Raw genomic sequence first — 13,195 nt, forward strand, 5'->3', positions numbered from 1 at the left:
GTTGCTGCACAATGGCTTTTGCATGCAGAAGTGTTTTTTGGTCTCAAAGCTCTTTCTTCCCCACTACATCTCAGTGAACAGACCTCTAAACTCTGTTTCTAACAGTCTCTCCTCAGTGAAGAAAAAATTCCATTTTCAAACTTGACACCTTTAACCCATCAGTCCAATTCTTGCTTATAGATGATAGTTTGTTTCCAGTCTTTGCAGTAACTTACCTTCAAACCAGAGACTGCCTATCTTTCCAGGTTGCAGCAACAACAGATAATTTCATCGCTTTTCTATTTGCAGCCAATCTTTATAACTCCTCATTAGTAGCTGAGGCTCCAAAGAGGCAGTTCCTGGTGAGTAATCATTTTGTCATAGAAATTCTTTGATTATTTGACATTTGTAGAAACATGATTGTTACAAGTGTGATTATGGAGATATATACTTCTAGTCCAAACAAAGCACCACTAGATTCCTCTATTTAAAAAAAAAAATAAAGAGAAGAAAATTAACAGTTAGCCATTAATTTTAGGAACGGGGCAATTTGCCCATGAAGCCTAGGTGGAAATACTGTCCCATTGTGGAGACCCACAAATACATAAAGAATCAGCTCCATGCTTTAAGACACAATTTAAATGTTCTTAAGGACCTCTCTAAACCTCTGTGTATGACATTAAATTGCTTCATAAATGAAATATGTATAAAATGTATGAGACTGCAGAAATAAAGCCCTAAAGACCTAATTACAGGAGCCCTATTTGTTTCACACAAAAATCATAAAGGAGCTCATGTATTGTCATCAAAGTTTCCCCAGCTGAATTCTCTCTCAATCTTTCCATCTTACTCCCTCTCTCTTACACATATACAGGAAATTGGAGGGGGAGATGAACGATGAGAGACTATGGACTCTGAAAAACAATTTGAAGGGGTGGGCGGTGGGAGGTTGGGGGAGCCTAGTGGTGGGTATTGTGGAGGGCACGTATTGCATGGAGAACTGGGTGTGGTGCATAAATAATGAATTCTGTTACACTGAAAAGAAAGTAAATTAAATTTAAAAAACACACAGACACACACACACACAAACACACATATGTGCACACTCACACACAACCGTTTTGGAAGTATGGATTATTTCCTATACAATTTTAAGTTCACTTTATAATTTAGCTTCTAGTAAGAGTTGACTTTTAAATAAATATATTTTACATTGCAAATATTCCAAAAGAAATACACACTCTTAAAAGAAGGAAGAATTTTCTTTTTTTGAAGGAAGGAAGAAGGGAAAAGATTAGGCAAGGAAGGAAAAGATATAGTCAGGTAATATATAAAGGTTTAAAAAACAAGGTTGAAAATAAATTACAATTAAACAACTTAGTGATAACCATAGTTCAGAAAGGAGCCTGATTTTCATTTTAAAACATTGTAATAGGGGGGCCTATGGGACTCAGTCGGTTAATCTTAGCCCAGGTCTTGATGTCAGGGTCATGAGTTCAAGCCCCACATTGGGCTCTGCACAGGGCATGGAGCCTACTTAAAAAAAAAGAAAAAAAGTTTAAAAAACAATATAGTAACTCAAGCTAAAATCATTTGCTCTTCTGAGCATCCAATGAGACACCTTAAAGCTAGATACTTCTGAATGATCTTTCTTCTTTTCTTTATTTTTTAAATTATTTTCAAGATTTACTTCTATATTCGGGGGTACAGAAGGAGAGGGAGAGAAGCTCAAGCAGACTCCCGACTGAGTGTGGAGCCAGACGTTGGGCTTGATCCCAGGACCTCAAGATTACGACCTACACCGAATTGAACAGTCAGATGCTTAAACAACGCAGCCCCCCAGGACCTCTTTAAATTTATTTTTAACAAAATGAGTGCAAATTACTGAAATATCAAAATAAGTTCATTTTACTTCTGGAAACAACTTTAAGTTCCTTCATAAACGAAATATTTTAACAAAATAAGTTCAAATTATTTTGTTAAAATAGAATTCCAGAACATTTAAATTGTGTCTTTGATTTCATCAAAATAAATGAAGATTCTTACGAATCTAAAAGGTAACACTAATTTATGCTCCCACCAGTGTTACAGTGTGGCTGATTTTCTCTTGCTCTTATCATCACTGGATACTGACAAATAGTTTAGGGTTTCTTTTTTCCTAATCTAAAGGACTTAAGGGACGCCTGGGTGGCTCAGTTGGTTAAAGGACTTAAAAATAGTATCTCATCATTGCTTTAAGTGAAATTTTTAATGACTAGAGATATTTAACTTGAGTGTGTGTTTTAATATTTTCTTTTATATGTGTTCTGTACTCATGTCTTTTACCCATGTTTCTATTTGGTGCTTTATATTTTCTGATAACCTCTGTTTACATGACACTTGTTGCACACCTACTCAGTGAAGATGATAGTAAGAATATCTGTGAATATAAAAATGCCCAAGACGCAGTCTCTACCTGTCCAATAGGTAGTGAGAAAAACGTAATCACATGATTTCAATAAAAGGGGATAACTGCTTCAACTAAAATGACGGTTTAGTGTGCTATGGAAGTATAAAAGACAAGTGACTCAGAATCGAGACAATTTCCAGGACATGTAGTGATAACATATTTGCCCAACAAATGTAAACACATGGGTACCTCAAGACAAATGACTCGCCTTTCTTTCCTTCAGACCTTCAGACCTCTATTCTACAATGCTGACAGGGAGAAAACACTCCTGGTCTTTTCCTATGGGAAGAAATATGCATATTAGAATTTCTACTTGGGACGCCTGGGTGGCTCAGTTGGTTGAGCGGCTGCCTTTGGCTCAGGTCATGATCCCAGGGTCCTGGGATGGAGCCCCACCCTGGGCTCCTTGCTCAGTGGGGAGCCTGCTTCTCCACTGCCTGCTGTTCCCCTTGCTTGTGCTTGCTCTCTGTCTTTCTCTCTCCCTTGCTCTGTGTCAAATAAATAATTTTTTTTTAATTTTCTACTTGCTTTAATTAATTTTCTATAAAAAATGTGTAAGTCTGATATAAGACCAGAACCTAGATCTGTCACCCCAAAAAGCATGGAAGCAGTTGATTTTAGGCTCTGAGAAAAAAACAAAAGTAGAGTCTGAGTATCCAAGATGGCCTATAGGTCAAATGCAACATGCTTGACTCCAGAGGTTTTCCACCTACCTGAAATTCTTAAGGAGAAAAAAGTCCTATGAGCATGTATATGGAAACTAATAGGTTTTTATAGTGTATTTCACTAAGGTGCGAAACTGTTACATCAATAGTCATAGACTTTGTCATCAGATTTAATCTGGGAATAGCTATGACTGAAGCTGGAGGTAATTAAGAACAGTTTATGACTGGTATTCCTGCCACTAAAATGAAAACTGAATTTGGAAAAGTGACATTAATATATACCCAAATCCCAAAAACATTTGTTTGCCTACGTAAAACACGTTAATGCCCAACATCCTCTGAATTCACTGTTCAATCAATATAAAATTTATCCAGCCAAATGGATTTCCTAGAATGTGCCTCACTCCTGAACACACACTCTCTCTCCTGTAAATTAGAAATGTTCTTCAAATAGAGCAAAAATGTGAGAAGAAAGCCAAGGAAAATCGAGATAATGTCACATCCTGTCTGACATCCCCCAATCTTCTACTCAGACCTCAGATTACTAAGGTCACAAAGTTATTAGTAACAGAGACAAGACACTGATACAGGCCTACACCAAAAATCAAGAACTTAGAGCTTCTTCTAAGTTTTGGGAAATATTGGAATGACCTCAGGATATCAAAGAAATGTGGCTTCTTCTAAATGGGCACGGGTATGACCCCATCCAACCAAACACTTGTCCACATTATTATCTAGACCAGTAGACTGGTTTTTAAACCCAGTTTTAATTTTGTAAAATTTTCTTTATGCTAGAGCTAACATGTAAGCTGAAACAAAGAAAGGAGATGAAACAAGGATATCCAAATTGATTGCATAGGCTCCACCCTTAGGTCCATTCATCCATTCCCTCGATGGTCCCAAATGCTTGGCACCCTTAGTTATACAGGAAAAACATTCCAAGTATTGAGCAAGAAAATAGTCTCTAAAGACTTAGGAGGATTTTGAGATTACTGTGAAACTACAACACAAGGCTCTCCACTGGAGAATGTGGGTATAGTATTTGGGGGTTTTTCTGATTTGCTTTTTTCACAAAAAAAGAGCTTCTTCTTTATTTTCAAAGATTTGATGAAGTGATGCCTATGAAATAGGACTATGGAAAAGAGTGGACATAAAATGACATGTAATATCCAATTCCAAAACGGAATATATATAGAACACGGAAGATATTGTTCAAAATGATTGAAAGTAGCCATCTCCTAGTGTTAGAGTAATAGGTGGTCCCTTTATTTTCCTCACCCTACTGTCCTATATCTTGCAAATTCTCTATAATGAGTATGCAATGATATTGTAAAGCTCTATGTCATCAAAAAATTAAATTAAATTAAAATTAAATAATATATGAAAGTGCAAAAGAAGTAAAATTAACCAAAATTCTAACATAATTCTAAAGTTTCAATGATGTCCAGTGTGTTCACAATCCAAGACCTTGTCCATTCACTTGCTAAATAACCTTCCGTTAAATAGATATTTCATTGCCTCCTTTACATCTTTGTTTCTGAGACTATAGATTATAGGATTCATCATGGGAGTCATAACCCCATAGAACATTGATATAAGTTTGTCAGTAGCATCCAAGTCATCTGAATTAAGTGTCTCTTTAGACTTGGGCTTCATGTACATGAAGATAATAGTTCCATAGAATATTATCACCACAGTCAGGTGGGCTGAGCAGGTAGAGAAAGCTTTGCTTCTCCCCTCCGAAGTAGGGATCTTGAGGATGCTAGAGATGATTAATGAGTAAGAGATGACAATCAAAAGCAGGGGCATCAAGGCAAATAATGCTGTGGTCACAAGCATGATGAACTCATTGCCTGAGATGTCAGCACAGGCCAGTTTCATGACAGCCAGAATTTCACAAGCGAAGTGATTAATGACATTATTCCTACAGAAAGGCAATCGTACTACAAACACAGTTTGTACTGCAGAGTTGATGACTCCTGTGATCCAGGACCCAGCTGCCATGGGCACAAAGGAATCCTTGCTCATGATGACAGGATATCTTAGGGGGTTGCAGATAGCCACATACCGGTCAAAGGCCATCATGCCCAGGAGCACACACTCTGTTGTCCCCATGGCCAAGCCAAGGAACATCTGCATCACACAGCCAGAGAAGGAGATGGTCTTTCTCTTTGAGAGGAAGCTCACCAACATGGAGGGAATGGAGGTGGTGGTGTAGCAGATGTCCAAGAAGGAGAGGTTCCCCAGGAAGAAGTACATAGGGGTATGAAGGTGGGAATCCAAGATGCTGATTAAAATAAGGGTGCCATTGCCCAGAAGGATGACAACATACATTATTAAGATTAGCACAAAAAAGAGTAGCTCCAGCCTTGGGTAACCAGAAAGCCCCTTTAAAAAGAATTCCACCAGAATGGTTTGATTTTCCCATTCCATTTCACTGTTTCTGTTTTACCTGTAAGACATTAGAATTTTTTAAAACAAAATATGTGACTCATTACGATTACTTTCAAATGTGTACCAGTTTATAAGTACCATACTCCCAGAGAGGAAAAAAAGTTTTAAAGGAAAAAGTGAAAGAAAAAACAAAAAAAGAAGTAAATAAAAGTGAACCAAAGAGGGTAAGATATGAACAAAGAGGAGGGCGGGAAGAGGAAACTAAATGTGTTTAGCCACATGCAATATGGCATGTAATTTACTTAATCCCATCACAGTGCTGAGAGAGAGCTATTATCATCCACAGTCTACAGATAGATAAACTAAAGTGTAAATATTAAATAAACTTGACTAAAAGTAAATATAAAGCACAGCTAAGTAAGACTCAAACCTAACTAAGTCTTCCTTGCTAAAGCCTGGGCTTTTTGCCATATTTATCATCTCACACGTAAACTAGAGGTTATAGTAAAAATTAACATTGTATTATGTGTAACTGAACAATAAACCATATTTACTGAATACAAAGCACCACACAATAAACCAATGATCTTGTCACTCCTTGAAATTATAATGTTATGATTACCATCTGTCTTGCATAGTAGCATGTAAATTTGATAAAGGTAGGTACTCTTCTTGTTCACATCGATAGTCCCAGTACCTACAATAAAGTGGAATCAGAGACAGTTTAAAAATATTTGTTGGGGGTTGAGGGAAATTGGAGGGGGAGATGAACCATGAGAGACTATAGACTCTGAAAAACAATCTGAGGGTTTTGAAGGGGCGGGGGATGGGAGATTGGGGGAGCCTGGTGGTGGGTATTATGGAGGGCACGTATTGCATGGAGCACTGGGTGTGGTGCATAGACAATGAATTCTGTTACACTGAAAAGAAATTAAATTAAAAAGAAGAAAAAAATATTTGTTGCATAAAGAAACAAAATGAAAGACAAAATAATGACTAACATTTCTCACTCTGTGTCAATCCTCTACTAATTGTTTGCTTTGTGCATTACCTATTTAGTCTGAAGAGCAAACCTATTAGGCAATTACTGTGATCAGCCTCATCATCTTTAATAATAGAGGAGGAAAATAAAGCACAGAAAAGTCAAGTAATTTGCCCAAAGTCATATAGCTAAATAAACAGTAGAACTAAGAGTTAAACCCCAGCTGTATGGCTGCATAGTATAAATTCTTAATTTTTCAACCTGCAGAGAACTTGGCTCAAAGACTACAACACCTTTTAATCTAATTGACAGTACTAATGTTTCAAAAGAAATATTGGACCAAGGAAAGGTGACTGTTAGAAAGAATCACTTCAACATAGTGATTTGAGAGAAGTTCGTTTTGATACTTGCTATCTTCCTACAAATGTGTTGTCATAGAGTTGCATTTGATCCTTATAATCCGTGATTTCCCTTGTGAGAAGTTCTATTACCTTTTCCATTACTATCCTTAAGTGATTTTTTTTTCTATTTTAGTCTCACAAAGGGTTTTCCTATATCATAGGTCTTCTCAAAAAAAAGGGGAGTGGGGCTTTTGGATCGATATATCCTTGCCATTTTTTTTCTGTTTTATTAACTTAAGTTTTGTTTGTAAATTTTTAAAGGTTATTTGGAATTTTCTAATTTCGTGAAATAAGAACTAAATTCCTTAATATTTCCTCTTTCTTCTCTATTTCTAGCTCTAATTAATGCCCTTAAAATACTTAGTGTTCTTAAAAACTTAGATTTTGACATGAAATGTCCTTTTCATTGGGTTCTAGATAATTTTTTTCTTTCCTTTTCCTCTTCAAGCCAACAGCTATCCAGGTGTGTATTCTCTGCACACCTAGTCATTGGATATTTGTGTTTGATTTTTGTTATTTTTTTACAGTTTTTATTATAAGATAACATAACATGTAATACTCTAGTTATGGAGACTTTGGCAGTCAATTACTTGATCCATGTTGCAAATACTAACAAAAAATTTTAATTCTCTTGGGGAAAGATATATAGTTTTATATAGATACACAATACATGCATACATGTATACATATAATCAAGTTTATTTAATGTGTTATTCAAATCTGTAAATTATTATTTTGTCATCTATATTTAATTGATTCTATATAAATATCTGTAAGCACGTTCTGCCCATATAGCTAGGATTTTTTTAATATGCTTAGCTTCTGTGTTATTTATAGCTGATAATTTTTATAAATTGTCAATATTATTAATTGACCTGTCTTTGTCATGTTTTGTACTTTAAATTCCACTTTTATGATGTTGCTATTACATTCCTGCCTTCTTTTAGTTTGCTTTTTTTTTTTTAAGATTTTGTTTATTCATTTGACAGACAGATCACAAGTAGGCAGAGAGGCAGGCAGAGACAGAGAGAGAGGAAAGCAGGCTCCCTGCTGAGCAGAAAGCCCCGATGTGGGGCTCGATGTCAGGACCCTGAGATCATGACCTGAGCGGAAGGCAGAGCCTTAACCCACTGAGCCACTCAGGTGCCCCTTTTAGTTTGCTTTTGCCTGCTCTTGTGCATCCCTTTATTTTCAACTTTTCTTTCTCACTTTGTTGCGTATACTACTCATAAGTAACATATATCTGGGTTTAAATTTGATTCTGGAAACTGAAAAGAAATTTAAAAAAAATTTTTTTAAAAATTTTTTTCAATCTCCTTTTACAGTCTCTGTCTTTCATGACAGCATCCAGTCCATTCACTTTAAAAATACAATTATTGGGGCACCTGGGTGGCTCAGTGGGTTAAAGCCTCTGCCTTCAGCTCGGGTCATGATCCCAGGGTCCTGGGACTGAGCACCGCATCTGGCACTCTGCTCAGCGGGGAGCCTTCTTCCCCCCTCTCTCTGCCTGCCTCTCTGCCTACTTGTGATCTCTCTCTGTCAAATAAATAAATAAAATCTTAAAAATAATAAAAAATTAAAATACAATTATTAATGTACTTCATTACTTTCTTTCCATACACTTAATTTTTATTATTTACTTATTTTGCATTACTGTGTTCTCTGTTTTTCCAGTTCCTTCTTTTCGTTGGTTAAGTTGTCATTTACTATTTGTTTTCATTAACTTGAACACTCTACTCACTTTTGGCACTCTGTATGTAGGTACCTTCTCTTTCATCATGCTCATAATTTGACTTATAGGAACCAAACTTTTGCTCATAAAATTAACTATTTTTTCCACTAGAGTGTTGTCTAATATCCTAAGTTATCCCTCAAACACTAAATGAAGACAGAACTGCAAGAATACTTTTATTCCTCCATCTGTATCCTCAAATTCACAAATGTCAGTGAGATAACGTAGAACTGTTTATAATTTCCTCACAATGCATCTTTTTGAGAGTTCTTTATCAGCCTTTACAATTACATAGTTGGACAGTCTTTATCAATGTATAAAGTATATACTTTATACATTATAACATAAAGTTATAAATACATTTATATTATAAAGTTATAAATACATTTATCAATGTATAAAGTATATACTTTATACATTATAACATAAAGTTGTTAGAGTATATTTGCAGAATTTTCCTCAGATGAAAGTGTAATATGTTATCTAAATTCTTATAGATCATCAAATAACTTCCTTTTTTTAAATTGCATAAATTCTTATAATGCATGACTTTTCCACCAAATTCTATATCTAACACTATATCATAAGGATATAATATACATAATAGTATATAATATAGAGTATATAGTTACATATTATATACAACAAATATATGTATGACCTATAATAAGTATATAAGTAAAAAATATATATTACTCATATACATACATATGTATATTTGAATTGTGCCTATTAATTGACATCTTTATGTTAGTTGGTACATTAAAGTTTATACATATAATAAAAATTATATATAAAAGTGTATATATATAAACATATTATATAAATTATATGTATACATACATATATGTTTCTATTCTGAAAAAAGTTTTTAAGAAACTCAGTGACCGGGGCGCTTGGGTGGCTCAGTGGGTTAAAGCCTCTGCCTTCGGCTCAGGTCATGATCCCAGGGTCCTGGGATGGAGCCCCGCATCGGCCTCTCTGCTCCGTGGAGAGCCTGCTTCCTCCTCTCTCTCTGCCTGCCTCTCTGCCTAATTGTGATCTCTGTCTGTCAAATAAATAAATAAAATCCTTAAAAAAAAAAAAAGAAAGAAAGAAACTCAGTGACCAAAATCATAGAGAGCCCTGAGAATTTTCCTAACATCTCTGTAATCCATTCTTTTAGGTGGCTATGCACTGGTATCTCATAGGGACAAAGCATGGTTTCACCTCTAATGACTTGCTGCCTAAGGGTGAGGAGACAGAAACTCCTACACATTCTCGGTGGACGCACAAATTGGTACATCTTCTGTGGAGGACAATTTGGCTATATTTATAAAAATCACCAAAGTGTACATGTAAACTTTGACCACAGATTTACTTCTAGGTAATCCTCATCAGTTATGCTGGCACATGAATAAAGTGATTTATGTGTAAACTGATTCATTAAAGTACTGTTTGTATTAATAGATGCATAAAAAATTCAAATGCCCAGGAAAAGGGGACATAGAAATAATGCAATACTATTCTGCTGTCACAAAGAACATGGGGCTTTTTGTGTATTGATGTGGAAAGATCTTTAAGAAATATTAAGTGGAGGGGCACCTGGGTGGCTCAGTCAGCTAAGCATCTGACTCTTGGTTTCAGCTCAGGTGGTGATCTCAGAATCATGGAATCAAGCCCTGCATTGGGCTCTGTGCTCAGTGTAGAGTCTGGATCAAATTCTTTCTCCCTCCCCCACCCCCGCCACCCTTGCCCCACTCCACTCACTTTCGCATGCTCTCTCTCTAAAATCAATCTATCAATCAATCTTTTCAAAAAAGAAATAACGATTGAAAAAGTAATGTTCAGAATATATATGACACACTAACATTTGTGTAAAAAAGATTATATATGTATGTGTGATACATATACATAAACACATTTTTGCTCACACATAGAATCTCTTTAGAAAAATAAACAAGAAGAGTTATCTCTAGAAAAGGAAATGGATAGCTTATTAACAGGAGTGGAAGGTAGGCTATATACGATACCTCTTTTAGTACTTCTCAAAATTTTGGCACTTTATGACTATATTGCTTTTTCATAAAATAAGCAATATATTCATAAAATAAACAACATTTAAGCTTCTGAGATTCACCTTTCATTCACTTTTCTAGTGGTATACTACACCAAACTCTCTCCTGCCATAGGACACAACCCTGTATGTTTGAAAATTGTTCTAACTTGTTCAGTATTATATACTGGATGGGAATTGAAGACTCAAAGATACTTTACATAGAGTTGCATTCTCAATATTCAGGACCCTTTACCTAGTATCATTAGGATTTCCAGGCCCATAACCATCTCCAGTCCTACCATCAGGCTCTAAACTATTCTTTGACCTGATTAAGGGCCTATTCTTCTATCCAATGTCATTTCCTTTCCATTAAATGCATTATTGCTTTGATGAGCTAGTAAAAGTCCTGGAACAAAATTACAGCTCAGTAAATGCTAGCTATTATTCTTGTTCCATTCTCATGACCAAAGAGTCCTCCCTTTTCAGAAGCCTTTGTCTACTTAACTTTTTTTTTTTTTTTTTCAGGACATAATTAGCCTCCTTGGCCCAAAGCCCAAAGCCCAATCTGATTTTCCTATTCTAAACTCCTCTTTTCCCCAGATTTTAAAATTCTTTAACTTTTTATAAGATTTTCATTTTAAAGAATTTTTCAGATTTTCTGGGTTAAGTCTCAAACCACTTGAGATCCCAAAGAGTATTAGATACACGAGTGATTTTTGAAGAGTGGAGATTATATGCACACCTACAAAAATGATCTCTGTAAATTCTATTAGCTATCTGAATGCCATGTATTCTATCAAGCACATTTCATAATATTGTCAAGAACGCAGGCCTTGGAAGCAGGCTGAACTCAAACGCCCTCTCTACCCCCCATTAACTAGATGTCCTGGGCATGTTTCTGATCATCACCGTTCCTAGCTATAGAATGAAGATAAAAACACCTAGACCCTGTTATTTGTTGATAAGATTAAATGAGCTGGTATATGTAATTCAATTAGTACAACAGTGAATCCCATTGTTAGTTGTTTCCTTCATGCCTCTTTGTTAATTTCTACCCTCTGTTAGACTCTTTTTACATCTCTGAAATAGTCATCATTTCTTTCTTTAAGATCAGGTGTGTGTAGCTTAAAAGCTTAATCAGATCACACACAGCATTCTAACAAATGGTATAATTTTCATCCTACATACAAATTCTAATACACTTTATCACACTCACTCTCAGTCTCTGGAAACCAGCAAATTAGGTACCAAAAAGGAAAAATCATCCAGAAGATCTTATATCAAATTTAATTCACTCCACAAAAAAATAGGGCTCTAGTAAGATACCAGGGTGTTCCTTGTCTTAAAACACATGATTAACTTTTTTTACTAAGACTATTTTAACATTTTTAGCAAGCCTCTTAACATAAAAAAAAAGAAAATTACTCACTTTTACAATTATAACCTCATGAATGAAAAACACATATTCAAAATAGTCACTAATACTGCATGCAAACACCAATACTGTATAGAATAATGCCCAAGCAGGCCGCTTTCTGGCTCCACGCTGTTTTGGTAAATTATCTTTTTCAGGTCTCAGGAAATTATAATGTTCAGTTTTTTTTTAAATCCAAATTGGTCATAGTATCCTCCTCATATGTAATCTCTGTATAAAGAACAGAACCTGGCATATAGTTCACCTCGTTATCTGTTGATGGAACCAAATGGAACTGAGTATTGCTAGGGGACCAAGGAAGACTTTTATTCATTTTATAGAACAGAACACACACTCTACTATATACCCTGTAGTGAGCCTCAATTAGCTCAAGTAGGTAATGGTGTCCAAATACTTTGTAATGCACTAAAAAGCTACACATTAATAAAAAGTAATTCACACCTGCTGGGCAAATTCCTTTCAGTATGTTGTTGCACAATGGCTTTTGCACGCAGAAGTGTTCTTTTGGTCTCAAAGCTCTTTCTTCCCCACTGCAGCTCAATGAATAAACCCTTAAACTCTATTTCTAATAGTCTCTCCTTAGTGAAGAAAAAATTCCATTTTCAAACTTAACACCTTTAACCCATCAGTCCAATTCTTGCTTACAGATGATGAGTTTGTTTCCTGTCTTTGCAGTAACTTACCTTCAAACCAGAGACTGCCTATCTTTCCAGGTTGCAGCAACAACAGATAATTTCATCGCTTTTCTATTTGCAGCCAATCTTTATAACTCCTCATTAGTAGCTGAGGCTCCAAAGAGGCAGTTCCTGGTGAGTAATCATTTTGTCATAGAAATTCTTTGATTATTTGACATTTGTAGAAACATGATTGTTACAAGTGTGATTATGGAGATAAATTCTTCTAGATCAAATAAAGCACCATTAGATTCCTCTATTTAAAAAAAAAAAAAAGGAAGAAAATTAACAGCTGTTAATTTTAGGAACGGAGCAATTTGCCCATGAAGCCTAGGTGGAAACACTGCCCCATTGTGGAGACCCACAAATACCTAAAGAATCAGCTCCATGCTTTAAGACACAATTTAAAAGTTCCTAAGGACGGCTCTAAACCTCTGTCTACAACA

At 35.5% G+C, this 13,195-nt stretch overlaps 1 protein-coding gene across 1 annotated transcript; it reads right to left on the minus strand.

Annotated features, from left to right (window-relative positions):
* Positions 1 to 4,569: 4,569 nt before the first annotated feature.
* Positions 4,570 to 5,526, minus strand: LOC308352991 (olfactory receptor 13C9-like; the record flags this gene model as incomplete). Its single annotated transcript, XM_080819525.1, has 1 exon — positions 4,570 to 5,526. One exon carries the CDS (start codon positions 5,524 to 5,526, stop codon positions 4,570 to 4,572), a length of 957 nt encoding a protein of 318 aa, XP_080675651.1.
* Positions 5,527 to 13,195: the final 7,669 nt, after the last annotated feature.

The sequence above is a fragment of the Martes martes genome (genome assembly GCF_963455335.1).
Source record: "Martes martes genome assembly, chromosome: 12".
Taxonomy (NCBI): Eukaryota; Metazoa; Chordata; class Mammalia; order Carnivora; family Mustelidae; genus Martes; species Martes martes.